This window comes from Aspergillus ambiguus (assembly GCF_047715705.1).
Source record: "Aspergillus ambiguus strain CBS 117.58 unplaced genomic scaffold BDV59scaffold_62, whole genome shotgun sequence".
NCBI lineage: Eukaryota > Fungi > Ascomycota > Eurotiomycetes > Eurotiales > Aspergillaceae > Aspergillus > Aspergillus ambiguus.
This window is the reverse complement of record NW_027395575.1, coordinates 35,228-62,268: the sequence shown is the minus strand read 5'-3', so window position 1 is coordinate 62,268 and position 27,041 is coordinate 35,228. Positions and strand designations below refer to the sequence as shown.

Sequence of the window (27,041 nt, the reverse complement as noted above, 5' to 3'; positions counted from 1 at the left end):
GCTATATATATTAGTACTACTGATATATGCACATTCATATAAGGGTATTATATGTAAATATACAGTTACGAAGAAATATAGCCCTGAAGACGGCGAGAATACGTCAAAGTAGCTAACATATTGCTTACGCCTTAATGAAAAACGTAGTAACGCCATGATTATTAGCATAAATAGTGTAGATCACTTAGAGACAAATCTGGCAGATTTGAAAAAGGGTGCACTTCCAGACAAGGGTGTTTAGGGTAGGTAGGAGGCCTGGCAGAGTGTGAAGGGCGTTGTATCAGACCATTGGCATTAGATAGTTGTACTACTCATTGTAGTACAGCAACGGAAATTTGCAATGAATTATAGCTCCTTACCTGCCAGTCGCTTGTACTAGAAGAATGTTGAATCATGGATTAGGGCATAGGTGGGTAGGTAGGTAGTAAACTAACATCCCAATTGGGAGGGCAAGGACCTCCTCTATGGGGCCCATGTGGGCTATGGACGAGTTAAGGTAAGGTTATACATATAATACTATATACTTAAAAACTTGCCAGTAGTCGCTTAGAGAACTTTTGCGGAGTGCTAAATCCTTGGAGAATAGGTGGTTGCACGCGCTAACCCAACCTGTTCCCTAGCAGTGCGGCTGTTAGTGGCTTCCAACCGTAATCGTAGCTTGTGGGTATCCTGCCTTAGAGATTAAGGCATATGAGGGTAAGATAAGGAGAGAAAGACATGCTAGGGGACAAAGCAAAATAGTAAGAGGAGAGATGTGTGGAATCCCCAGGGCAATCCTCAGCGGGTGCAGATATTGCTACAGAACCAGGTTGTCTACACTAGCTGCTGGTACTGGTAGTGGTTGAGGGAACGTAGATATACGAGGGGTTTCTCCTTGGTGCGTGGGGGCCCTAGGCCGACGAGGCTAGCGGGGAAAACTTCTTTGAGCTCGGCGGCATCGGCCAGGGCATAGTACGATGGAAGCATGATAGACCCAGTTATTTTTATTTAGGAACGAATAAAGGAATATCCAAGTACTAGGTACTAGAAAAAAAGCAGTGGATGTTACCGAGTACTCTGGCACCCCCACTAAACCTCCGTCCTGTAACACAAACTCAGTATCGAGCTCATTGCTGAGGATGAGCTAGGGCAGCTCCTGGCGATCACAGTTCTTTCGGCCCTAGCTCTCTTCTTATCACATGGCAAGCAGCATGACCAGATATATTAATTAAAATCGAGACGAGCTCACTGATAATTATCCAAAGGCATTTTTCTTTCCCCTAATGCGATCCCTGTGTAACTTCCACCATCCCGCAAGAGGATTTCTTTGTTACTCCCATCCAAATTTAGTCGGTATACGGACCCACCTAGGTCGGTCACATATACCCTTTCCTGTAGCGTATCAAGTTTCAGCCCGGTTGGCTCGTGGAAATGTCTTGCCAATATTTCTACTTGTGCTTCCAGATCGGCACCAATATTGTCTCCAATATAAGCTCGATTCAGCGTGCACCCCCTTGGATGTTCTCCTCGATCTGTCCAATACAACATCTGTCTATCCATATCGAGGTCCAAATCGACGGGCTCAGGCAGTCCCTCAAATAGAGTCTCGACATCTGACCTATTGTCTGCAGTCTCACCAGCTGGGATGTCCATACCTGCCCTGCATATGCAACCTCTACCGGCTTTACTTGGTCCTTTTTGCGACCAATAGAGTTTCTTGGCTCTCGAATCGACAGCCACGCCTACACACCAGCAGGTTGCCGCTTCGCTAACTGAACAGTTGCCGCCAAGCTGGACAAGAACCTCACGAGAATGCCCGCTGAAATCACACCGTTGCACGTTCATACCTTCTCTGTCGCAAAAGTAGAGCATTCTAGTTTCCTCCTCCACAGTGAGCTGTTTTGGAGTGTAAAGCTCGCCGCCGCTGATAAGTATCTGCATGTCCGAACCGTCCAAGCGAGCGGACATGATGGACCCATCAGGATTGGAGTCCAAATGTCCCATACTAGACCAGAACATTCTATCGACGGAAAAAGATATTGCGATGCCGTCAGGTGTCGTTAGCCCTGCAACAACAGTCCAAATGCGATTGTCTTCTGTATCGAGGCCGAGGATCTTGCCATTCTCCAGCAATTGATTGATATCCCTCAGGTTAGCCCCAACACCCACATCTAAAAAGTAAACCAATGAGTCATTGGCGGATAAAGGCCTTAAGGGGCGATTTGTATTTGGGTGTACAAGTGAATAAAGGCCACCATTGGGTGACTTCGCGCCTAATCGGCCATAGCGGATGTAATGCTCGCGAAGCCAGCTGACTGTTTTGCTACCATCCAACCCTCGTTCCAGAATGTAGTTGTCCTCAATTGATGCCACCGTGTCCAGACCGACCTGATCCATGAGTTTACATGGTGATACAGAGGATTGGAATATGTGTTCCCAAAGCATATCAATCTCCGCCGGCTCGCTGACTCCTTCGGCCAGTATTAGAATGATTTCTCGCTTAATTGCGGCCCACAGGCGGTTAAATATGTATCTTATGACAAACATAATCAGCCCGAACATTATGATATCGTGAAATGTAAGCACAATGTAGGGGTGGTTAGCGATTAGGGACTTATACGAACCCTGTTGACTCCCTTCGAACAACGAAGGGCAACATGCCACAAGACTGTAAAATCTTACAGAGAATGGGAAAGATATCGGACTGTGTTTCCCCACATGTCATAAGCTCTACTGCCCTTTGGGTAGGAGGCATATAGAAATGAACGTTAAGTACCCGCTTCCGTCTCCTTGGGCTAACCTTCTCTAGCATGAGTGAAGACCTGAATGATGAACTGTTTGAGGCAAATATGCAATCAGATGGAGCCTCATTATCTATGTCACCGAATATATTGATTTTAAGATCAAGATTTTCCGGAACCGCCTCAATGATGAGCCAGGCCTCAGAAACTGCAGCGTTGATCTCACAGAAGACTGAGCACGAGCCGCGACTAACAACGTCTTCAGTAAAGGCCTGATAATCTTCAGTATAATCATCCACATATTTTGCTGCTCCCTCCCGAGCGGAAAGGGACGGATCATGGATGTGAACGCGGTATCCTCCAGCGACAAATACGCATGCAATGCGGCGTCCCAGTATCCCAGCCCCAAGGATGACAACTGGGCGGCGACTTGCCATTGTGCGTTTAAATGTGTTTCAGATCTGGATTTGGGATGAAATGGCTTTCTGGAAGGAGATGACTTTATATAGGGTCATGAGGCACATAGTGGGGTATTAAATCGGTGTATAGGAAGGACGGCCTTTCGCTTCCTTGCAATTCACCGTTATTTTATGAGTAGCATTAATCGGCACGTGATCGAAACATGGAAAGGAAGGTTTGGACTGGTGGCCAAGAGACTACGGCAGTGTGTTTGTAGACTATGGTCACGCCCTGACTTGTCATTGTTGCATCACGTCGCTTCTCATACCTGTTGCTTGACGAAAATAGTAAGTTGCATCCAGACAATTTCCATATTCTGGGCATGATTTTGTATCCCTTCCATCTCTTCGATGAAGATCCGTTTAAACTACGAATTAGAAGTGACAATGCGCCTGGTGGTTACAATTACAGATATATGGGAAGCGACTTGAATCAGTAAGGGAGAGTAGAAGGATGTTGGAAGACATTGTAATGCTATGAAGCTACTTGTTGGCATATGGCTCCTATGCTATGGAGTTGCAGCGTATTCGCTTCATCAGTACGGTAATGACAGAGAAGTGTGCACTCTACAGCAGACAATAGCCGTTCAGATGAATGGGAAAACCCCCCTCCCCCACCAGAAACCGATTTCCTCACCAGCCTTAAGCAGCTAAGTAGATATGAATGGCAACTAGTGATAGATAATCGAAAATATATATATATACATATATCTAGTTGGGGTATTCGTCAATGCTGCACTATTCTACTATTGTATCCTAAAGGAGTGTTGCCCCCTTCTCATCCCACAGCAGGGAATTGACAAGTACAGGACGAGTAACTTACAAATCCAGTTCAAACGGATAAATACAGTCCTATCTTAACCTGCATCTGTTTATCATATTTTCAGTGTCCAGTAATGGACTATTCTGAAGAATCCCAGTTTCCGCCGAACACACCACCGCTTCGGCTAGGACAAATTAATGACATTCGAATTTTAGTGAGAAGGCGCTTTTGCATTACTGATTCCAATCCCTGGTCTTGCAACTGTCATATATTAACCAACTTATGAGATCGTAAACATTAACTTTGATATAATACACTGCGGCCAGCAAGACATAACTAGGGGGACACTTGACGTTATCCTTACGTATAGCAGCCTCACTGTATGCAGAAGGGGCCACCAGGGTAGGACTACATGGCGTTTCACAAGCACGCAAGCAGATTTCATTTCATTTTTTCACCTAGATTAGCATATGAGATGCTTTTATGTATGTTACATGCACTGGTTCCCTAATCAGTCCTGGCACAGCTGTAAGGGAAAGTACATCGGTACCTATGGAACGACGCAATGCGCTTGAGCACACTCTTGGCTCTGATACTTTTAGTTGGCAAAGTACGCTGTCGAAACCTGATAGCCTGTAGCACTTGGTTAGAGCTTCTTCAACTATTAACCCATTTGTCATAGCTGATAATGCGTATAAAAGTGAAGCCTACGGTACCCCCTAAGAGGAAAGCCAGGATACTAATGCTTCATGGTTGGTATCTCTATATCCCGCAACTGTTTGGTCGATAACCTGTTAAATTAACCATAGTGGTATCACACGACAGGCAACGGACAATCAGGGGATTTTTTCTTCTCAAAGACGCAGTTTCTTCATACATATATGAAGAAGGAATTGTCGGATTTTCTCTTTCGCTGTTGTCACCCGTCCTTCCCTGGAGGGGTAGAGTTTGTATACGCCGACGCTCCACTTTCCGGGGCAGACTTCCTAGCTAACGTGCCGGCTGACATGGTGGTGGCTAAGGAGCAATCGCATATCAATGAAGACAAACCAAAAGATCCACTAGATGATCGAGCGGAATACGAGCCAGAATGGCGCACCTGGGGCTATGGAGACATAGAAGGGCGCGCCTTGGGGATAGATCGGTCGCTTCTTCACATTATAAGAACATTGGATGAGAAAGGGCCTTTCGTAGGCATCATTGGTTTCTCTGTTGGCGCAGCTCTTGGTGCGATGGCTGCGGCGGTATTGGACGGAAAGAGACAGGTAGAAAAGCTGGACTTTTTAGTGAGTTTCCTTACACAACTTTCCCTAGTTAACCTGTAACATTGAGAATTAATAATCTGCAGGTTAAACATCCACCACTGCGCTTTATTGTTTGCTTTGGGGGCTTCAAGCTAGCGGAACGAAAATATCAGTCTCTATACTCTCCTTCTATATCCACCCCTGCCCTTCATTTTAGTGGAATCGCGGATCCTATAACACCGACGACACTTACCCTAAATCTGGCAGATGCTTTTAAGGAACAATATGTCGAATTTTTCGAAGGGACGCACTTTGTTCCGCGTTCCGAGTGTGCTGCAAGAGCGATTGTCCGGTTTGTCAAACGTGCTCTTGGCTGGCATGTTGAAGAGGCCAACCCGGAAGATTGGGAAGATCTGTGATTATAGTGTCCGCACGAATGGGAATATACGTAAACAGTTAGAGATTGACGCCTGTTAAAAAGCCTCTCACAAAAAAAAAAAAGTCTAGACACCGATATAGAGAAATGTACAAATCCAGATAAATTTTAACAGCCAGGCCCTCCGCACAATCTTGACGCGTAAGGTTACCAAGCACTAATTAGCATATGATGGTTACAATCATTAACTCAAACAGCTAAAAATTACCTTAGTACTATCTGTTTTCTCATCTGGAATAAATCACCAACACCTTATATCAGTTTGTAGGATTCACTTGTTCGCTTCTGTTTAGTAAATACATCATTTGTTTATTTTCTTAACTAGCTTGTATGGTTGGGTTATGTCTCATATTTCCTACCTAATAACTGTATCCCAAAAGAGCAAAAACAACTCTCTATGACTCGAAATGGAGCCTGCTATTCTCAATGGCCATTCCTGAAACCTGCCAGGTCTACCTTTTAAACCTGCATCGTCAAGTAAACTCCCAAACTTAGCCGCCTCAAAAAGATAGTTAACCTGCCATGCATGCTAATTGACGTGTGCTACCATCCAGGCCATTTAATCAACTAGCCCATCCGAATATGCCCTTGCCATAGCGACGCGTAGACATTCGCCGAAATTCTTCTCTTTTCCGTCACCTACCACTCCTCCAGAAATATACTTTACCGGTCCCCTCGAAAGCAAGTACCAAAGTTCATTCAAAAGTGGGCTCCCCACATGACTGGACTAGGAAGTTTTCAACATGATCGCAGGCCATGCCGCCATTACAGGCATCGCGTAATGGCCGGCTGGAGCCTGTAGAGTTTCTATCCCGCGGAAAACACATTACCAACACTAACTACTCAATATTCTCAAATAACAAGCTATGCATATTGGTGCCCCTACTTAGTGTGAGGAGTTGGATATTAGCATAATTCGTTTTTACTATAGGCCATGCATAGTTGGCTCAAAAATATAATTCGTGCATATGCAAGGGTCCTCAGGGAAAATTCGCTCACTGGGGCGTGGGATGAAGTGTGAATTATTTACGAGTAGAATGGGCTGGTTGGTCCAAATGCCATGTCTATACGTAAAAGCATTCCATCGCCATTATCTAAAAGACACATGGGCATGGTGATGCAGCCAAAAGCTCATGATGCTTAATTGTGTTGCGAGTTTTGGTGTTAGGCGGTAGTTCATTAGTAACTGCGACGACGCCCATCTTACATCACATACACTGGTCCATCACTTGCCCTCACCTCCTATACGGGGTATAATTTGCACAGTCCAGGCCCTACATCATTTGCTCCGACGTCCTGCACGTAACCGAGAAAGGCGACGGCAGACGCACGCTTCCAGAATAGGAAACCTCCTTAATATAATGGCTTGGGACATCTATTATCACTGGATGCGTATTATGTTGAATGATAGGTCCAAAGTATGCAAGGAAAACTAAACAGCTGTCCAACTTCACAATTTACCGGCCGTGCCCGTGTTTCTTGATTGGTGAGTGCAGGAGGGTGGGGTTTTTGACGTCTACCCAAATACAGGTAACAACATGAGCCGGTCGTCAATGTGGAACAAAAGAGATCCACTTGGCACGAAAACATGAAAGGACACAGTTTGTGAGTTATTCTACTTTTGTAACTCTGTGACATATATGGTCTGGTAGGACTCAAACCACCAGAGAGTTGAACCTGTCATGCATAACGCGAACCACCTTTAGTCGTTTGGTTAGCTCCACTGGGTTATGAAGTTTGATTCTCGCTCCTTTCTCTACCGACTCCTTTCTTCTTACTTGTGTATCTACGGAAGGATATTAACAAGGCACGTGAGCTCTTCTGGGAACCTTTATTTCCTGTTTATTGTTTTGAAATTATCTACTGGGTTTGACATGGAGTATCGAGCAGGGAGGTAGTCATCGCATTTGGGGGCCTCGGAGCTGCAGGCAGCCATGTTGGCCCCAGAGGCCGTGCGGCACGCCGAATCTTTGTCTCTGCATTAATGGGCGACGCAAGCCGAGGGCGTGGGCCACGTAGGACCGACACTTACGGTTGCAGTGCTGGCGACGGGGGTGGAGGTGCAGCCGGAAAACAACTCCTAGCTGAGGTTTTCACACTACGCTTTCTCGGAGGCGCAGATGGCCATGTCAGCATTGGGGCCGGTCCGGCAGGAGTTGAAGGCCTAGTCGCACTCAATTTTTGCGGCAGTCTCGCAGTTGGCATGCGTGCCGGGTGGAGCAAACGGCCATGTTGGCATTGGGAGCGGCGCAGCAGGCACTGCCTTTCTTCTCGCACTCCTTCAACGCAGGTAAAGTCTCAGATCATAGGAGGGAGGCGGCCATAGCTCCAGAGGAGGCCATAGCCAGAGTAAGAATCAGCTTAGCATTAACCATAGTGACATGCGGGTGGGCCCCAAGAGAGATAAATGAGGGAAATCCTGGAAGTTATCAGAGAAACAAAGGAATATTATTATTATTAACCCGATGTTCGACCGGTGGCTAAGGGTCTATAAATATTCTCGAGACTGCAGAGCCGTCGGCAAAGTACAACTACCGGCTGTGATACGGATGGCATAAGGACTGGCTGAGGGTTGGTCATCCATTCCTACTATGTTCAGGGGTATGTCCGTCGGTGGTCGGAAGCAATTGTTCCCCGAGCATTGATGCCATCTTTAGGAGCACGGCATTACCGATATAATGGATGCGGTGGGTTTGGGGGCTAGACATTTGCGGGCCAAACATTTTGGGGCCGTCACAGCGGACGTCATGGGACGTTAGACATGGCTTCTTCGGGGCTTCAATCTAACTCGATCTGGGTACGGTCGCTCTGTCATCATGTACTTGAGTATTGACATTTCACTGCCTACAGAGTTCCGACGAGCTTCTCAATTTCACGAGAGGCTGGCCCTCTAGACAGTACTTCCCGCTGGACATGCGCCGCAGAGATGCCTTTATTCTAGTGCTCCTCTGTGAAGGGTAATCTGAGACATATTAATCGACAGTCCAATTTGGATACACATTGGCTAGCCGGTCTTTGAGCCAAATGACCATTGGGATTGAGATGTGCAGTATGTGGTATCAACGGTCAAGAGTATGCACGACGTATTAGGCGGAGGGCGAAGGATGAACTGTGTGGCCTAAGACAGGACAGTGTATGACTAACTGACCATAGTTTATAAGAGAAAACGCCCATATTAGGCACAAAAGCCTGGTGAACCCCAAATTAGACAATTACGAAGGTGCTGATCCTTCAAAACGGCCCCACGGCCCGTCCCACTGTCGTGAAACCAGGCATCAATAGCTTGCAAATATATAACAATTGTTTGCGGAAGAGTAGTTGAGCGATACTTAGTTCTCTCTCCGCTAGGGACTGTGGTCTGTGCGAGATAACATATCAATCAGACCCTCCTCTAGTAAACACCAGCTCCGCTCTGCTGTGGATTTAGTTGGGGTGACAATGATGAGCCTTGGGAAGACACCTAAGCGAGTTTTCACTCCCTGGGTAACGGTCATTGAATTGGGGCCGAGCTGAACTGAGATTCCAGGTCCGATCCTTACTACGTCAGTCATTTAGAAGGGGCCAGAAGTCCTCTGTAATATCTCGGCGGGGTCTTTCTCGGGAACTACAACAGACATGGAAGATGGTAAATGGTCCCTACATGCCATGATGTGTGAAAGAGAATGCTCATCACTTGGGGAGGATCATTTGTAGTACTCTATATGGAATGCATGCTCATAGGACATACAACAGAAGAATATACCTGAAGGAATATGAAAAATAGGAAAGACATGCCTCCTCTGCACATATATACAACCATGACGAACATCCCCAGACCCTCCCGAAGGCTGTCATTTAGTTACCACATCGGGAACGCCACACGCTAGCTTAAAGCAAAGTACATTGTATTCGATGCCGCTGTTCAATTAATATCTCGGCCATATAGTATAAAAAGGAACCTACACTCGACCTCACTTGCTCTGCTGGCTGCAGAGCAACATACTCTTTTCTTCTTTCACTCGTTTGCCGTCTGTCTAGATTGACCTTCTCTACACTCTTTTGAATCAAACTCACTTTTTTACTAATTTCTCTTTTTTATCCGGCTGACACATAGTAGTTTGCCTCCCTGGTATCCAACCATGCGTTTCGTCGCCCTCAACCTCGCCTTGGGCTTGTACTCCAGCGGCGCCAATGGTCTTGCTGTGGGACGGCCAAGGCCGTTAAACCTGACGAGCCATCCCGGTAATGCGACTCTGCCTAAGCTCAGCGCCAAACTCCAAGGCATCAACGGGGTCAATCTTGCAGCTGCTGAGCTTCCCAACCTGCCAGCCGATGACAACCTGGCAGACCAGTCGTGGAGAAAGCTCACCTGCGATATCGATCAGATCGATGATCCTGCCGTTCCCGGGGGCGCAAGATAGGAGCTTTCCCGGGCGGACAATGCCTATGCTGGAGCCGTCCAGACATGGAGGAACCACCAAGACGAACCAAGAGGCTGGCCCCTGAACTTCACTTCGGATATTGCCCGGTACTTTGACACCGGTCAGGGATGGAACTGCCAAAGTGTGGGCGACGATACCTGCAACTACATGGTCCAGTGTGGGGATACCAACGCCCCAGCTGGGTACGTATACCCGCTTGAATGGATTTCAACAGCTCCGTCCTCTGACCACCCGTGCAGGTACATCATTCTCAATTGCTTTGCAATCTTCCATCTGGTAGGCCCCTTTGGCACCGAATATGTACCCACAACGGGTCTAACCGGACTCCAGATCCATGACAAACTGTACGAATCAGTGTCCGACGCAGCGGCGGAGCTGAGCCCTGCGGCCTTCGTCAATGCCTTTGCTCCCGACGGTGGTGATGAGAGGCAGATGATAGCCATGATTATTGACGCTGTGTCAATGTTTCTGACCCTGGGAATTGCCTCTTGTTTCAATTTGGGTTGGTGTGAATCCTACCGAAGAAAGCGCCATACTGACTGCCACGTAGGCAAGGGAGTCGTCGAGACGATTGCGGGCGTTTCAGCCAGTGAGATGGCAAATTCAGGGAATTCATGCGCTAGGCGGGATGACCTATGGACCCTTTCCGTGAGAGCAGACTCTGAGAGTTCTAACGCCGCCGGACAAGAGCAGGGACCGTCCTCGTCCTCTGGTGACAAAACCGAAGTCCATTCATAGGAGCAGCCGAACGTTCTGGGTGATAATAAAGGCCATAGTGGTAATTATAATGGATATAATTGGAAGGGATTTTCACAGAATCTGTCTTACGGTATCGTCGGCAATATCGGGGCATGGTTGAAACACGCGGTGACCCCGTGAGTGGCCAAGCTACCATGCTTGCGAGCATCTTCTAACAGACAAGCAGCGCCGATAACACGCTGCAGAACATGGCAACGATGGATCTCGTGCTTATCAGCACCGTCCGTGACTTTTCCAACGGAATTGCCGGATATGTTCGCGAGGTCTTTTCCGGCATAAACGACAGCCCTCAGAAGCTTCTCGACGCCATTGGCAAGGGCGCCATCAATGACGTCCTCGTTGATCTGGATGCAGTGAAACAGGCCATGAAGAAGGTCATGGCCGGCAAGATGGTCCAAGCTGCTTGGAAAATTGCGCCGTCCGGTGCTGGTGCGCATCCGTTCATCCTGTGAGACTGTACCGATATATTCCCCTTTTCTGCTTTCATGGACTCATGCATCTGTACAGGAAGACTAACGAGCCATGTGGACTGGACGGTAATATCATCATCTCTGGTGGCTTCGACGAATTCATCCCCGAGGATGATTTCCACAAGGCCCGGGCATGCTATAAGTATGACAACGGCGAAGAAAAGACCGTCCTCGTTCTCCACGGCTGGAGAAAGGGTGCAGGCGCGGCAAAGGCAATGGCTGCGGGCTGGGGAGCCAACGTCCTGGTTGGCGTTGATCAGCTTCGGACTCCCAACGATGATTTCGGCGGTCTGAGCATTGACGACATCGCATATAGTGCAATGAAAGCCTATGAGGAGAATGGAGCAACCAGATGGGCCACCCGATGGATATTAACTCCATCCTCCAGCAACTCCAAAGCAGGGATTTCGATATCTCATGCTACGGCGATGCGGTCCGCTCCCCAGGCTTCTGGAATATTCCCGTGTGCGAGGCCGATGCGGACAGCCTGAGAAATATCTCAAGAACTATGACCGGGCCCAGAGCAAATACTGGCCATGCAACACCATGGACGGATCTGGTTACAATATGATGGGTACCAAAGTGGTAGGTACATCCGTTCCCCGGCTTCGAGCCAAGTCTGACCGGGCAGATTGTCGATAACGGTTGCATCCTCGTTGACGGTACCAGCATTTGCGCGGTCATCATTGGGGCCGATAACAAGCCCTATGATCATGACCGCAACCTGATCCCGGACGACAATGGAAACGAGCAAGAATGCAAGCCCTTGGATCATCGTAAGGTGGTCGATAACCTTTATTACTATGAGGGATAGATGGATCAGCAGATTCTAGTAGGCGGATATCTGGATCTGGATCACCACCCAACAATACTCTAGTAACTTCTAATATATACTATTTAGATAGAGCTATTCACGCCGAATCTAGCGACATAATGTTTATCATATATAAATGTAATTCCGTAGCGTTATAGTCTCTTAAAAATATATAATCGAAACTGTCATCGACCCAAACTTGTCTTCCTGCCCTTATTTGCTATCATTTCTACTCGCCAAGTCTCAACCTCGCATATGATTACGCTTCGGAGGTTCAAAGGAGTGGTGAGCTTTCTGTCGCGAGGCTAACACTACTGAAGGCAAACTGATGCCTGTGCGTCTAAAAGTGGTTCTGATCCACATCGGTATATTGTCCATGTCCATTCTTTCTCGCTGGTCTGAGCTACGTTCACAGTCCCAAGTCATCGAGAAGTAACGTAACGAATATCCAAGCTATGATACACAATCTGTCACAAGGGCCTAAACGGTCCAGCTCCGTTTCGTTTGGGCGTGGATGTACCAGTTGTCTACGGACGCCGCTTCTCCAAGCGTAGATACAAAGGACCCGGCTGGAGAGTGAAATGATCGCTCATGTTCTCTTCGAAATCGGCGATCGGGTTGGCCCGATCGGGAGCGAAACTCAGGTCGTAGCGCAGGATGATCCGTGCCAGGGTGATGCGGATATTCATCATAGCAAGGGGTTTTCCAATGCAATTGTACGGCCCGATGGAAAACGGCGCCGTCGCCTTCTTGTCGGTGACCAACCCCGGAGCGCTGTACCACCGTTCCGGAATAAACTCCGTCGCGCGGGGATAGATCTTTTCGTCTACAGTGTGTCAGCAGGAGATGCAGCAACTTCTGGAGAAAGGAACTACTTACCACGTCCGATCACATACTGGGGAGCAATGACTTGCGTGCCGCCTGGGACAAATCTGCCGCAAAGCATGACACCTTCTGCAGGAGCCACTCGACTAGGATGGCTGGGATTGGGGGGGAACAGACGAAGAGCCTCCCAGATAACACCGTTCAAAAGATCGATGGTTGAAATTTGACTGTCGAGGATTTCCGCATCGGAAGACTGTGATACACAAGGTTTGAGTGTTTCGTACAGTTTTTCGGCATACTCTGGATTTTTGGCAAGCTCAAACAACGCGCAAGCCAGCGTGGTTCTGGTTGTGTCGCTAGAGCCAGGCTTAATGAATCGCTCCGGACACAATCTTGTCCCAGGAAGAGGCTTACCTTCCGGCGTTAATCAGGAGGTGTGATTCTCCAGCCATCAAATGGATTGCAGCATCATCCCAGGGCTTGTTGGCCTTGTATGGTGCAAAGAGGTGACTCATAACATCCGGCACCTTTGGTGTACTCTATCCGACTCCGGGTTCAGTATGAAATGGATTACATTGCAATAGGCCCGGTGGGTGGAAGAAGGGGGGGGGGGGGGGGGGGGGGGGTGGGAACAAACCTTCCATCGGGCAAGCATTTCCTCTTTAGTATACTTCAACATGAGCTTGAAGTCCTTCTGGCCTCCGGGGATGGCAACCAAAATCCGGAAAACCCACATGGGCAAATGGAGACCAATAACGCTCATACCTTTGTTGAGAGTCTGGATGGCCCAGTGTTGCTGCCTGGTATCGAGCATGTCGAACGAGTGGCCAAAGGTTAAGTCACCCATGACATCCCAGGCATATAATGCCAGCCAGTGGTCCACGTCGAGCGATTCCCCGACGTGCGCATCGAGCCCGGCAATGAGCTTGTTTCTGTACGGTTGGATGCGTTCCTCATAACCCTGGACCGCCTTAATGGAGAAGGCAGGACTCCAGATCCGTCGCAATTCGGCATGTCCAGCGTGGGTCCGACGAAGCAGCAAGGAGTCTTGAGGTCGACTAATGTCGTACCACGGACTTTTGTGGCATTTGGAATCGGCGCCGAAAATCTCCTGGACCGCGTGCGGATGCGTAATGGACAGCTCGCCGGTGCCGATGCGCACGAAATGACCATGTTGACGGTGCAACGCCTGCAATGTCTTGTATAGTTGCCTTTTCCGGATGCGAAAAGGCAGATCAAAGCTGGTAATGCGTGCCATCCATGGCCCCGGAAAGACGTTGAGAGGGTTCAGGAATGCGCGATACACAAGGAGACTCGCGAATAGCCCAGCCAGAAAGATCCCGTCGTATACCCATGTCCGAACAACGACCTCGACCGGGGCAAACCCGAGACGATACAGCAACGCCGCGAGCCCTAAAAATGCGACAGTATGGACCTTGAGGTACTTCGTGCCATGAAGGTGATGCTCGCCACGATTGAAATATCCAACGTGGCATAGAACACCAGAAACGAAGGGAACAAGCTGCAGATGCATGTTGGGCCGACGGCAGACGGCGACGTGAAAGGATTTCTATCACGCCAGATAGTTCTCGTCCATATATATAACCCGGCCCTGTGTGAACCGATCCGTATGCAATGCCACAAAGAACCCCGTAGAAGCGCACGAACCTTGTGGAAAATATCAGGCCTTCGTTTCAAAGTCCTTATGGGACTCGACCAAGGACATTTTTTTGGTCGTTGCTACTATCGTTATGATGTAATCCGTGATGGGTCGGAGAAAGACCTAATTTGAAGCAGGCCGAAGGAGCCACTCGATTCGGTATGAAGGTGAGGTGGGGCGAACAAGAATCGGGAATCGAGCCAGGCGGAGGAGCCAGAAGGAGAAGGCTTGCCCAGGGTGGTGGAATCACTGACTACTAAATTATGGGTGACCGGTCTGACCGAGCCATAACGGGTTGGCTATAACGATCGACCTAGACCTAGTAGGTAGTTCCGTGGTGTGCTTTTTACACCTTTCTACCCATACCGAAGCATCACTTCGCTCGCATACGATTCCTATTCCGATACCTTCGTCCACCACCATGGGGCTACCGTCTGTTCAGAAAGCCGTCGTGGTCACCGCACCACAGGAGGCGAAAGTCGTTGCCGACCGTCCCCTGCCAGCGCTCCGGGAGAATCATATTCTCGTCAAAGTTGTCTGTGTGGCCTTGAACCCGGCCGACTGGAAGCATATCGACTTCTTTCCCGCCCCGGGAGCGTTGCTGGGCTACGACTACTCCGGGATTGTCGAAGAAACGGGCCCAGGCGTCACGCGCTTTGCCAAGGGTGACCGGATCTGCGGTCTGGTTCACGGTGGCAATGCGGTCCAGTTCGAAGACGGCGCATTTGCCGAATACATCATGGCGAAGGAGCATGTGTCGATCCACATCCCCGAGAACCTGAGCTTCCAGGAAGCCGCTACCATCGGCGTGGGGATCACGACCGTTGGTCTGGCGCTTCATCAGAGCCTGAAGTTGAAACTTCCCGACGACCCGATTGCCCCGCCCGTGCCCATTCTGATTTATGGGGGCTCGAGTGCCACAGGATCGTTGGCCATTCAAGTCGCCAAGCTATCTGGATACCAGGTGCTCACGACCTGTTCTCCGCACAACTTTGACTTTGTGAAACGCCTGGGGGCGGACGTGGTCTGCGACTACAAGGACCCAGGAGCGGCGAGTCACATCCGCAGCCTCACAGGCGATCAGCTCCAGATTGTCTTTGACACGATCTCGATCGAGTCCAGTGCCCAATTCTGCGCAGAGGCTATTTCCACCGAGGGGGGTTCCTACACGTCTCTTCTTCCGGTCTCGGCGCCTCGAAGCGACGTCCAGTCCAGTGTGGTTCTCGGCTACACTGCTTTTGGGGCGCCGTTTGAATTTGCGTCCCAGTCCTTTGCCGCTGTGCCCGAAGACAAGGCCTTCGCGGCGTGGTGGCTGCCTCTTGTGGCTGAAATGCTCGCGAGCGGCAAACTCAAGGCACACCCTCTGGCATTGCGTGAGGGGGGACTGGATGGAGTCATGGACGGATTGGAGCATTTGCGGCAAGATCGGGTTAGCGGCCAGAAGTTGGTTTACAATGTATCAGAGACTTCCTGAGATTATTGATCCTATAGCATCCAATTCTTCCACCGCAATCTAGCCACAACATATTTCGAAGACAAGCAATTAACCACAAGCGGCAATAACCACCCCCCTCTCAGGGGGCAAACAACGAGACGACGTAATCGAAGCAGTCCCAAAGCGTACCATAAACCCCCCCAACCACCTCCCCGACTTTTCACTCGGGGTATCGCTGGTATGCGTCCATGGTTATTCCAGTGAGTCGGGGGCATCAGGCCATTTTCACTTTTTCCCACCGCATCAGAAGCCCGACGGCCAGCACGGCCGCCGATCCGGAGATGGAGATGGCGTAAACAGTCGCAATGGTGCTTCCGATGGCATCCGACGTGATGCCACGGACCTCCGCCGTGCTGTTGCTGACGATATCGGAGTACCCCCCGGCCAGGGCGGCGCGAATCTCCGCGGAGGAGTAACCCCGTCCACTGAGGGCGCTTTGCAAGTTCAGGAACCCGATGTTTTGAAAGATGGTCCCGGCGATCGCCAAGGCCAAGGCGCCACCCCCGAGCTGGGCCACGTTGATGAAGCTGAGGGCCGAGGTGCCCTTGTCGGCCGGGGATTTGACCAGCGCGATCGAGTACGCCGCTTGCAGCGTCAGCCCGCACCCTGCCCCGATCAGGATCTCAAACCCGTAGATGTTCTGCGTGGGGGTGGCCGTGGTGATGAGGGACATGGGCACGCTGCCGGCTAAGGCGAGCACCCCGGAAACCACGTACCACGGGGCATACAGGTTGAGTTTCGGCAACAGCGTTCCCGAGAGCAGGGAGCCGAAGATCATGAGGAAGATGAACGGCAGGAGCCGGACGGCGACCTCGATGGCGCCATCGCCCTTGGTGAATTCGAACAGGATGGGAATATAGTAGATGTTGAAGAAATTGACGGCCGCGCTGCCCGCCGTGCCAATGTACAACAGCACCATCGACCGACTCTTGAGACACCACACGGGAAAGATTCGATCTTCCTTGGTTGTGAATAGGGCCGTCCACTGTTGCAGCGCAAAGAGGATGATCGTGACCGCCGTCATGACCCAGAGGGTGATGAGGGAGCCCGACGCCCAGGGCCACGGCGAGCCACTGTACGTGCACGCGGTGATGAACAGCGCGTACGAGGCGGCGTTGAGTAAGGCGCCCAGCCAATCCAGATCCTTGATCCGGGGCAGGAGCTTCTTATGGCGATGGACGCCATGGCGGGGGAACCACCAGAGGTAGATCGGGGCGGTAATGGCGGCGAGAACGAGGTTGATATAGAACGCCCTGGGCACACGATCAGTCCACCGGAAGCTCCAGCAGGTTTGCGGCGCACCACTTACCACCGCCAAGTAGCTTTACTCTGCGCAAAGGCACCGCCGATCACGGGCCCGAGGACGGCGCCGAGACCCCAGAATCTATCCCAGTTGTCAATGTCACCGAGTGTCCGGCATCCAGATGGGGGAACGAAACCCTTACGCGCTGATCAAGGCCGTGTACAGTGGCCGCGTGGCCGGGGTCGGAAAGATGGAGATATAGGTGATCCCTCTTCGGTCGACGGTCAGCGTTCGACGGCGGGTGCCGGACTGGTTGGACGAGGCACTCACCCCAGGTACACCCCCGACCCCCCGATCCCGGCCACGACTCGCCCGACCGCCATGGCCGTCATATTGGGCGCCGCGCCACAAATGGCACTCCCGACCTCAAAGGCGATAATGCTCCCAAGGTACAGCCATTTGACCTCGAGCCGGGTGTAGAGCGAGCCGAACAGGGAGATGGTGGCGACGGAGCCGAGCAGAAAGCCGGTCCCGACCCAGGGCAGCATGTTCAGGTCGCCCAGGGAGGCGAGAATCGGCCCTTGCACATCCGCCGCAATCGTCGAGTCCAATCCATACAGGAATGCCGTCAGGTACAGTCCAATGCAGACACTGAACCACCGCAGATTGCTCATCCGGACGAGCGGGACGTCGTCTTCCCCGCCTTGGTCGGGCGTCGCCGCGCCCTCTTTGCTGACCGTGCTGGACGCCGGGCCGTCATCCGCCGCAACCGCCTCTTTCTCGGGGACCTCCTGCGTGGGACGGTCGCCCGTGGGTGCACTCTCGGAACTCATGATGACACTCATCGCAACGCGAACCGTTGGCGTCCGAATGAGACGGGAGGCGGCGACTATATGAAGGGGGCCGGACCCAGTCTGACACAACCCAGGAGCAGGGGGACAAACGACGCTACCGGGGGAAATCGCCAGCGGGCGCACCTGCACTGTGAACAAGGGCCACCAGGGGCAGTTGGGGCACTGCGGCTTCTGGCTGTTGGGATGTCAACGCATCCCGAAAGGGCTGGCGCGGGCGTTTTCATGAAGGGAACCCATCCGCGTCCAATCAACCACGGGATTAGGGTTGGGATTAGGGATACCGTTTTTTAGGGTACGGTTTTGGAAAATACGCAATGTTGTTTGATCGTACGAGATTTTCAGAAGCAGAACGTCTTGGTCTTCCCCGCGTGACCAATAGAAGACACCAGCTAGCCTGATATGGTCAAGTTGGATATTTCGCAGCCCTCTTGGCTTAGCCATCCTCGTCAGCTCTGGGAACGCTTCCCTAGGCTGCGGTTGCTCGCGATTGCCAGAAGTTGGCTGCGGTGCATCTTCCCACTCGAGCTGCTGCCTCTCTCGGTGATCCTCATCCTCCAAGAATTCCTCCACCTCACTCAAAGCCCTGCGGTTCATCTGGATGTAAACCGACTTATTTACCCCGACCTGCGCCCAGACGGTTTCGAATCTTTGTGTGTTGCAATCCCATTGCAGAGAATGCCCGCTCCGATGCTACCCCATTCGCAACAGAATGGCGGAGCCGCAGCGCCAACTGTGCGAGTAATCGGGACGATGGAACGGTCGTCATCTTCATAAGACATTGTCACCCCTTTGGAAGGACATGTGGTCTCTGGGCAGTCACTTACCCGTATGTTCAAATCCCAGCAAGCACCCTTGAAGAATGATCCTTGACGGCCTCGACAAGAGAAGAACTCATCAACCGCATCCGCCGATGCATCCATGTTATCGGGGCGGATGCAATATTTCCGAATTGTCTTGATCCCCTGGTCCCGCTTGGCCACCGGCATCTCCGCGTTAAGACGCAGCCCAGTGGAGCTCGGTGAGTTGGTGATCGAGAGGGGGAGTCATGTCATGGGAAATGAACTTGGCCCGGTCCTTGCTGAAAGAGCTTGTCGCCGGGCACTGCTGGATATGGGCTCGCAGTGACATCCACCGGTAAACGACTTGGATCAGATTTGCACCACCCGACTCCGACATCCGGATGGCCTCATCCACGGGCTCGATCAGAATTAGAAGCCCATTCAACTGGCTCCAGCACTCGTGGCAGTTCGCTACGGTCGCCAGTTCTTTGGCGGCCTCGCTCGGGTTCGAATGATTAGTGAAATACGTGCGAAGGGCCTGTTCGGATCTCTTCACCGACACCAACATCCGATACTGCGTGCCCCACCGAGTACTTGCTGCCGCTAAGAGAGAGTATTCCTTCTTATAGAAACTCCGCTGCGGAGATGAAGAAAACATGTTTTAGTTCTTCGCGCGCACGGAGCTCTCCCCAGGCCGCCACCATTGTGTGGCAGGGATCCGTAACCAGAGCATTCAGCCTCGTCCAATTGCCATTCACCAGGGCGCAAGCCTGCTGGTGTCAGAAATCAGGTCGGAAGGAACGGGAGACGCTTGCCTGTTCTCCGGCGAGATGGGTTCTTGGCTTTGGTCCAGTGGCAGTATCTGCATTGCACTTTCAGAAGCTGCCATACGTTAGCCCATTCCGCCTGGCGCCGTAAGATAAATCCGGCCCACCATGTCATCAGGCTCCTCTGATCTATACACTCGAAATGCCATCTAGAGCTCTCTGTTAACGCTACGGCGCCCTCCAGGGCCAAATCCCCCTATTGTGATGATGGTACGGCGCGAAATGCCCAGTTTTCCAACTAGCCTCAGCCTTGCGTAGTGGCACATATCCACCCGGCATCATTATATATAACTCTGCGTAGTAGCCCTTCAGCAACAATCCTGCGGGGCGGATTTTCTATTGACCATTATCGCTGACTAATAAACACGTAGTATTTTTTTTTTTGAAATTTCAACTGTTTTGCCCCTTTTGCTGTGTTTTAGGCAAATACGGTATTTTGGAAAATTCGTGACAATAACGTAACCCTAGATGGGGTGGATAATGGATTGGCTCCGAGACGATCTTACAGCGTTTACAGCATCTGGGATTTCCAGCCGCAACCCAACTCCACCGCGAGGGCGGCGGTTGGTGGATAGATGTGGTGTGTGCTGACGGAATGCATGTGGGTTAACCGCAACAGGAGGCCGCCGCGTTGCCTGGAGAGGATGCGGCCCGAGCCGAGTTCAGCCATGGATGTGCCCGGTACACCGTGTTACGATAGCTGTCATACCCAGGATACCAACTTACTATACAGAACACATGGTCTGGTGGGTCACTCAGTATAACCCTGGTTTGGCGGTAAATTATCACCTTATGTCTCGACAGCCTGTATTTTTTGCCGAAGAACCGGCCGAGGCCGTGGGGCCGCAAACCAACAAGACGAATGGCTTTCGCCAAAGCTAGACACCAGCAGTTGAAAAGCAAGACTATTCCACCGATCGTGGGAGGCGATTTGTTGCGCTAAACGAGAGATGGAACGATCCGCCAAGGGGGGCAAGGATTCCGATCTGGGAGTCTATTCCATTTCGAGGATAGCGACAAGCCGATTGCCTCAGACAATCGTCGTCTCAATCAATCCTCTTTCGAAAAGGGTCCGGTGGAGCAAAGTGGCGGTGCAAAATGGAGCCTTGTCGGGGGCCCAATAGGATATGCGTTTCATACCAACGGACAGAGAGAAGCTGATGGTCAGTCTGAGTCTCGCACCAGGGATTTTCATTCGTAAAGTCTAGATCACGCTTTGCAGAGACGGCCGTCACTATCAAATTCAAACCAGTCAAACCCAACGGACGTGATCCCGTAGAAAACGCCCGAGGGATCGACCTCCTTCTTAATGGCCTCCAGTCTCTCATAAGTGCCGGCGTAGAAAGCCTTCTTGATGTCCTTTTCCGCCCAGTTGGCCTCGTTCTTGTACCCGCCCGCATCGGGCGCGACGGCGTCATAAATCGGAAGCACTTCGTTCATCAGTCGATCCTGGACCCGCTGGGCTTCTGACCACGGGAAGGAATTCGACCACTGTGCGTTAATCATCAGAGAGCTGTAAGCACGGTGGAAATTCGGCTGCACCGCGTTGGGGGCAATCGGCTGCGCTGTGCGGTTCCGCACGGCATTGATGGCGTTCAGGGCGATCACGGCGTATGAAAAGCCACGGTCCGCCACGGCACGAAGGGCCCGGTCGAGTTCGGTCGCATCACCATCCATCACCTGGCGCGGGATAAAGCGACCGGCGATAGCCGGAACGAAGACCAAGTCGGCCAACTGAGACTCGATTTCGGCCCGGTAGAGCTCGAAGTAGCTGTCGGCCTGGGCCAGCTTCATCCCGAGCGATTGTGGAGTCAGTCGGGAGACGGACGGGGCCGTGATCGCGTTGACAAGAGGCTGTAAAGAAGCCTGGAGCGAGTCGCTCGTTTGACCCAGGGCCATCACGCCCGTGACCACCAACGTCTCGTTCGTAAACCCATATTCGGCCACGATGCCCTGGTCGAGGAGTGGCTTCAGCTGTTGGTGGAAGGTGCTGACGGCATTCCAGTACTGCTCGACGCCGCCGGCCCGGCGGACATCAAACGAGAAGGCGGCGTTGGAGGTGACCTGGTTGGGAAACACGCGCACGGTGGCCGAAAGGACGACGCCGTATGTACCGGCCCCCCCACCGGACAGGGCCCAGTAGAGATCTACATTCTGTGCGGGGGTTGCTACGACCCGCTCGCCATCTGCCGTCACGATCTCCCATTCCAGTACATTGTCGGCTGCGAAGCCGTACATACCCGCTAGATAACTGTGCCCGCCACCAGCCAGATAGCCCCCGGCCTATCGAGGAGTGTTAGCAGGACGGCGAGGCAGACAGGGCAAGGGAAAGCGAAGAAAAAGTCCTACCATCTTGACGGTTGGGCATGCCCCGGACACAACGGTGTATCCCTGCGCCGATGCGTGCGCCCCAGCCACGGCTCCCTCCACCCCGGTCTGCACATGGAGCGCAGGCCCGTTATAGTACGATGACGAATAGTTTGGGATAAAGGTGGTTTCGTTATAGTTATGCATCCAGAGCGACAGAGTTCCTTTGCCGGTGCTCTGACCGTAGAAGCTAAGCACCCCGGCGTGGTCAGCCTGAAAGACAAGATACGATGGGCAATATCGGCTTCACTCACTCATGCCCCGAGTTTTTGATCACTATGCGAATGTTATGTTGTTGGGCGAAGCTCAACCCTGCTCTGACATCGTCTATGGAACGCACGTCGATCGAGTAAGAGGCATAGTTTCCCAGAGAGCATCCTGTGGAACTAGGGGTGAAGGGGGTGCAGGTATTATTCTGAAAGTACGAGGACAGAAACTCGGCCGGTCGAGGCAAACTGGAATCAAACATCAGCATGTATCATTCTGCTATTAGGTCCATGCTTACCTGATCTGTGCCTGACCCCATTTTGTGGTCAACTCATTGCACCTGGCTTCGTCGTAGTCGGGATAATGACAAACAGAGCCAACTGGAACCGTGGCAATCAATCGACCGTTAACTGTCCGGTTGAGTTTGGACCAAACCGGTGCTTCCGGCCATTCGGGATCTCCGGGTATGTACTTGCAACGCACTGCCGGAACAGCTGCAGAAGTCGAGCCGAGGATTACCTGGAGAATTGCGGCTGATACAACTCCAACAATGAGAGCGGCCGTGATGACGCGGAAGATCATGACGCCGGCCAGTTTACTCGAACTTGGCAACGACAGAGGAGACAGTCATGTAAGCCGCACCCAGCATAGTGGTGCCTGTGGAGCGTTCTTTTATATAATTCGATCCGATTAGGAAGCACCGCGATGTCAGAACCTGCAATCGCCTCGGGTCCGACACCTGGTGGAGTATCGGAAATTTCTGCTTCTCACATCGGACTTGATAACTTCAGGACTACGCGAGCATCCTCACTCAGCCAAATACCAAAACGGCCGTCACCGGCAGAGAGGATCTTCCCGTTTTGTCAGGGCAAATATGGCTAAGCTTGGACCGTGTATTACGCCCCACCGCCTAGATCAGGAAACCGGCCCCTTTCCCGACCCGTCGCGTCGCCTTCCCCCCACCTGAGCGGTGGAGGCTATCTTTTTAAAGGAGATTCCTGGTATACGTGCCAAAGCCTTTACGTACTATTCGAGATGCCTTTAGAAAGCGAGGTCTCTATCTATTCAATCCTGAAGAGATTATGGGGCCTTTACGGAAGGCTAAAAGTCCTACTCTAGAGCTCTAGATCTATATAACCCCGTCTTCATTACTATTATTACTTAGTCTTTCGTCTCTATCATAGTACGAGGGATTCGTTGATCTATTAGAAAAGTTTTAGGAGCGAAGAGGAACGATAGGAAGAACTTTAGCGAATAAAGAGAGCGCGAACTTTAAAACGCGATCAGCTAACAACATAGGCAGATATAGAGGTTAAATTTGATCAGGAAGCTAGCCAGGTGGATAAGGAATGTCTTAAACTACCATATTGGATCGATCCCCAGAGTGGTGTTGAGTAATCTTATGAATAGCTTCAAATTTATCGTTGGGATGAAGCAGACCAACACCCCAGGGAGTGGGGCTGCTGACCTAAAAAGACGGCTACCTCGGCATCACGACAACGACCGTATAGATCTAAAAGACTCCTTTACCACCGCGAGATAATGTTATTTAAATTCTAATAATACCACAATTAATTCGGAAAGAAATCTTGGCGCCATTGTGGTTAAATATGTGACGATGGTACAAACGAGTCATGAAGTAAAAAAGCGCATTTTGGCGGGAGTTTGGTGGTCACTGTATAGATCCCTAACACTGCCGGATAAAAGAATCATCTACCATAGGCGCTGCGGTCATGAAGAACTGCTGATAGCAACCTTTGCCAGTCTGATATGCTTCTCTGCTTCCATCAGAGCCTCCGCTTGGCTTGGGCTTGGCCTGTTGCGACACCGGGATTTAAATGTGTTGATGTGCTGCTGGATCTCGGCAATCTGGAAACCGACGAGGCTTTTGAGGATGTGTAGCCTCTCCCGGCAGTTAGCGCGATACGTCAACACTGAAATATCGACCCGATTCACCGAGACGCCGAGCTCCGTTTCCTGCTGAAATGAGTTTTTGTCACTAATGCCACACAGATACAGGTTCTTGTAGCAATCGGCGGCCTTCCCACAAATAACACTTATTTGCCGGATTGCCATAGCGAGTAACGCGTTCTGTTCTAGTCCGGCTGTACATCTCTCGCATGCCATCAGTATCGCTAAGGTTTCGATCGAGTTGCGCACACCGGTGAGTAATATATCGATACGATTCTCCCGTACGGCCGACCTCGAGATCAGTCGCTCGAGAAACGATATAGAATGTCGCAGGCAGCGGCAGAAATCAAAATCATTGCTTGTTTCAGTCCCATGCCCTAGAGACAGCAGGTCTGACGTGGTGTCTCCTGGGCCAGATCCATCAGAATTCATTGTCCAAGTGATGTCGCCATGCGCCGCGTGTGGTCCGTCCCAGGGTTCCAGTTCGCCTGCGCTATCCGTCGCTGACGGGCTATAAATCGACGGCAAGGAAGTGTCGACTGTCGATAGATCCGGATCCGGGCGAGGCAGTGACATCGTGGTACTGCGACCCCTTTTCGAAAAGGATATATTGTCTGTGATAATGTCACTGGAGGCTAGAGGTGTCAGTCAGCCGAGCTGTGTCTGGGATGTTGGTTCTATCCAGTACGTACAAGGTGGCCGGTCCTTGCTGCTCGACCCGTCTAAATTGTGTTGCAAGGGATTCTCCATCACCCACGTTGTAAAGAGATCCTTGTCCATAAAGCTGTCGTCGAAGGTGATGTCGTGCAAGTCGTCAACTGCTAATTTGTCACCGTACTCTATCTGGTTTTTCCGCATGAACGGCTCATCATCGCACACCATCTGGGTCAGGACATTCTCGGTCTCGGCAGTCACCTAGGTGAAAATATCGTGTATTAGCGCCTTTACTTCTTGCAACTCCCGATCCTCTCGGTACCTACAGGCCGATCGCTTTTGTTGTGTCCCTGTTTAATCCGCTCCCGACTTTCCGGATACACACACTTGAGTCCCATTGCTACGCATCTTTGGCATCCTTTCTGTCCGCGAGAGCAACGCACCTATGGTTTTTTCCAATAATTAGTAAACCCTCTCCGCGATAATGGAATGGATACTGAACCCGGATATATGCGCCCATAGACATAGGTCTGAAGAACGTTTGGATGGCTATACCTTTCTCGAGCGGCAAAGCAGGCAAGAAATGTGTATATTGGCTCGAAGGTTACGACTGAAAGCAGCGGGAGGATGTGGATCCTCAATGAACTCTAGTGATCCTCGTTCCATGCTTGTGGAGACGAGAGTGCCAAACATGCTGTATGCGAACACCACTAGATGTTGAACTTGCGAAAACAGGTTCTGCAAAGGGAATGATAGAAGTTTTTTTGTCGGGATCCCGTTACAACGTCGCAGGAAGGGGCAGGAAATTGAGACAGTTTGGATTTCTCTGTGACAGCGCAAGGTCTCAGAGACATGACATATAGTGGCTCGAAGAAACGTCAATTGAATATTACCTCCGTCTAAGTAAACTGAAAGAAAACAGCCCCCATCGACAGACTGCCATTTCGCGATATGACATTTTTTTATTTAATTTTTTTTTTTCAATTTTTCTTTTCTTTTTTTTTAATAATATTATATCGCCACGTACTCTGTGTTGTTGGGGTGTATTTTATAAATGCCTCGTTGGGTGTAAAACCGGCGCCTAGACACATATTGTCGTAAATGCTAGTAAAGGTACTGTATTTTTTTTTAGAAATTAAATCACCCCCACGCTGTATCATATACAGACTAGAGTAGTATTTAGAATAAGGTAGGGAGTTCAGCGGTCCGGCGGCCTCCGGTGGATGGCTAAGTCAGGCGACCAAGAAGCGTCATTAAAGGCACCTATGGTGTGCGCCGACCACGGACCTAGAAAGTACAACACGCAGGGTTATCTTGTAAAAATGGCTACTTTATGAAGGCAAATAGCTGCGTCCGACATCGCCCTGTGGACTGAGGCATGGGATCAATTGCACAGTTAATAGTGATCGGGGAAATATCCTTTCATGTCTAAAAATGAGCTATTTAAAAGGGATCTAGTCTATGCAAGAATGTCCAGATGAAAGAATGTTCGATGAAGCTGTAAAAGCTCCTCCTGTCGCAGGTTCTAAAGATGCTCTACCAGGTTTAAATCAGGCGAGCAACAATATATGGAATTGTGCCGGAGTGCGCAGAATAGGTGGGACGCCTGTGGGGTTGGGCATGGTAACAATACAATCTCAGAACCGGACATACAGACGGTCCATCTGATGAGGATTTCGAGGGCGGCGCCACCCGTCGGCTGGGCCCTACATGCTGTCAGATAGGGTAAGCCTCGGCCAACCAATAGCACGGCACAAAATGTCTTAAGCGTGGTCTACATGCAGGCCAGAAGGTTTTTTCTGGACCTGAAACGAACCTGAGGACAAGCTCCCGGCACGTGGTTTTAAGCGATTGGATTGGCAAGAGTGACTAGGGCCTAATGAATGAATCGTCTAGGCGCAGAGGCGCAATTTTAATCCCTTGGTACATATTCCTTCCGTAAAGTGAGAGGTGACCGCTATCCTGATTGATAAGGAGTAAGCCGACCATTCACGGAGTATGAAATACCCACCAACGCTTGTAGCTTAGTTCGGACACATTCATTCCGCAATTAGTTGGATCGAATGCCCACTTCTCCACTCCTTCTTGCGCACGCACATAGAGATTTAGGCCCATCTTCTAGCTGATGAAGGAC

The 27,041-nt window shown here is 50.8% G+C and overlaps 8 protein-coding genes across 8 annotated transcripts; 2 read left to right on the top strand and 6 right to left on the bottom strand.

The window, feature by feature from the left end:
• Positions 1 to 1,224: 1,224 nt before the first annotated feature.
• BDV59DRAFT_196697 (3-hydroxyacyl-CoA dehydrogenase family protein) lies at positions 1,225 to 3,157 on the bottom strand (the record flags this gene model as incomplete). The annotated part of the gene is made up of 2 exons (XM_073692757.1): positions 1,225 to 2,512; positions 2,604 to 3,157. The coding sequence occupies 2 exons, from the start codon at positions 3,155 to 3,157 to the stop codon at positions 1,225 to 1,227; spliced, it is 1,842 nt and encodes a 613-aa protein (XP_073542916.1).
• Positions 3,158 to 9,739: 6,582 nt separating this feature from the next.
• BDV59DRAFT_196696 (uncharacterized protein) lies at positions 9,740 to 12,085 on the top strand (the record flags this gene model as incomplete). Its single annotated transcript, XM_073692756.1, has 10 exons — positions 9,740 to 9,892; positions 10,022 to 10,224; positions 10,282 to 10,318; positions 10,373 to 10,754; positions 10,812 to 10,917; positions 10,968 to 11,249; positions 11,309 to 11,559; positions 11,610 to 11,704; positions 11,758 to 11,868; positions 11,903 to 12,085. The coding sequence occupies 10 exons, from the start codon at positions 9,740 to 9,742 to the stop codon at positions 12,083 to 12,085; spliced, it is 1,803 nt and encodes a 600-aa protein (XP_073542915.1).
• A 418-nt stretch (positions 12,086 to 12,503) lies between these two features.
• BDV59DRAFT_148530 (cytochrome P450) lies at positions 12,504 to 14,717 on the bottom strand. Its single transcript, XM_073687324.1, has 4 exons — positions 13,548 to 14,717; positions 13,325 to 13,449; positions 12,965 to 13,266; positions 12,504 to 12,911 (listed from the first exon to the last, which is right to left on the bottom strand). Exons 1-4 carry the CDS (start codon positions 14,442 to 14,444, stop codon positions 12,613 to 12,615), a joined length of 1,623 nt encoding a protein of 540 aa, XP_073542914.1. The 5' UTR covers positions 14,445 to 14,717; the 3' UTR covers positions 12,504 to 12,612.
• A 1-nt stretch (position 14,718) lies between these two features.
• Positions 14,719 to 16,277, top strand: BDV59DRAFT_148680 (zinc-binding alcohol dehydrogenase family protein). The gene has a single exon (XM_073687325.1). It carries the CDS (start codon positions 14,992 to 14,994, stop codon positions 16,042 to 16,044), a length of 1,053 nt encoding a protein of 350 aa, XP_073542913.1. The 5' UTR covers positions 14,719 to 14,991; the 3' UTR covers positions 16,045 to 16,277.
• On the bottom strand, positions 16,162 to 18,250 carry BDV59DRAFT_148528 (major facilitator superfamily domain-containing protein). Its single transcript, XM_073687323.1, has 4 exons — positions 17,639 to 18,250; positions 17,511 to 17,579; positions 17,375 to 17,449; positions 16,162 to 17,318 (listed from the first exon to the last, which is right to left on the bottom strand). The coding sequence occupies exons 1-4, from the start codon at positions 18,151 to 18,153 to the stop codon at positions 16,280 to 16,282; spliced, it is 1,698 nt and encodes a 565-aa protein (XP_073542912.1). The 5' UTR covers positions 18,154 to 18,250; the 3' UTR covers positions 16,162 to 16,279.
• Positions 18,251 to 19,155: 905 nt separating this feature from the next.
• BDV59DRAFT_206342 (uncharacterized protein) lies at positions 19,156 to 19,599 on the bottom strand (the record flags this gene model as incomplete). The annotated part of the gene is made up of 1 exon (XM_073694784.1): positions 19,156 to 19,599. The coding sequence occupies one exon, from the start codon at positions 19,597 to 19,599 to the stop codon at positions 19,156 to 19,158; it is 444 nt and encodes a 147-aa protein (XP_073542911.1).
• A 1,378-nt stretch (positions 19,600 to 20,977) lies between these two features.
• Positions 20,978 to 22,924, bottom strand: BDV59DRAFT_206341 (putative isoamyl alcohol oxidase; the record flags this gene model as incomplete). The annotated part of the gene is made up of 4 exons (XM_073694783.1): positions 20,978 to 22,051; positions 22,118 to 22,325; positions 22,390 to 22,590; positions 22,641 to 22,924. The coding sequence occupies 4 exons, from the start codon at positions 22,922 to 22,924 to the stop codon at positions 20,978 to 20,980; spliced, it is 1,767 nt and encodes a 588-aa protein (XP_073542910.1).
• Positions 22,925 to 23,720: 796 nt separating this feature from the next.
• BDV59DRAFT_189188 (Zn(II)2Cys6 transcription factor domain-containing protein) lies at positions 23,721 to 25,895 on the bottom strand. Its single transcript, XM_073691562.1, has 4 exons — positions 25,463 to 25,895; positions 25,234 to 25,350; positions 24,946 to 25,168; positions 23,721 to 24,888 (listed from the first exon to the last, which is right to left on the bottom strand). The coding sequence occupies exons 1-4, from the start codon at positions 25,598 to 25,600 to the stop codon at positions 24,074 to 24,076; spliced, it is 1,293 nt and encodes a 430-aa protein (XP_073542909.1). The 5' UTR covers positions 25,601 to 25,895; the 3' UTR covers positions 23,721 to 24,073.
• Between the last annotated feature and the right edge of the window lie 1,146 nt (positions 25,896 to 27,041).

Bases quoted from the DNA above. Each gene is read 5' to 3' on its own strand.
- BDV59DRAFT_148680 (XM_073687325.1), top strand. From the start codon at position 14,992: ATGGGGCTACCGTCTGTTCAGAAAGCCGTCGTGGTCACCGCACCACAG.
- BDV59DRAFT_189188 (XM_073691562.1), bottom strand. From the start codon at position 25,600: ATGTTTGGCACTCTCGTCTCCACAAGCATGGAACGAGGATCACTAGAG. The intron at 25,351-25,462 runs GTATAGCCATCC...AAAAAACCATAG, and splicing joins TGCTTTGCCGCTCGAGAAAG to GTGCGTTGCTCTCGCGGACA. The intron at 25,169-25,233 runs GTAGGTACCGAG...ATTTTCACCTAG, and splicing joins ACAACAAAAGCGATCGGCCT to GTGACTGCCGAGACCGAGAA.
- BDV59DRAFT_148528 (XM_073687323.1), bottom strand. From the start codon at position 18,153: ATGAGTGTCATCATGAGTTCCGAGAGTGCACCCACGGGCGACCGTCCC. The intron at 17,450-17,510 runs GTAAGGGTTTCG...CAACTGGGATAG, and splicing joins TACACGGCCTTGATCAGCGC to ATTCTGGGGTCTCGGCGCCG. The intron at 17,319-17,374 runs GTAAGTGGTGCG...TCGTGTGCCCAG, and splicing joins AGTAAAGCTACTTGGCGGTG to GGCGTTCTATATCAACCTCG.
- BDV59DRAFT_148530 (XM_073687324.1), bottom strand. From the start codon at position 14,444: ATGCATCTGCAGCTTGTTCCCTTCGTTTCTGGTGTTCTATGCCACGTT. The intron at 13,450-13,547 runs GTTTGTTCCCAC...GGAGTCGGATAG, and splicing joins AAATGCTTGCCCGATGGAAG to AGTACACCAAAGGTGCCGGA. The intron at 13,267-13,324 runs GTAAGCCTCTTC...GCCTGGCTCTAG, and splicing joins CTCCTGATTAACGCCGGAAG to CGACACAACCAGAACCACGC.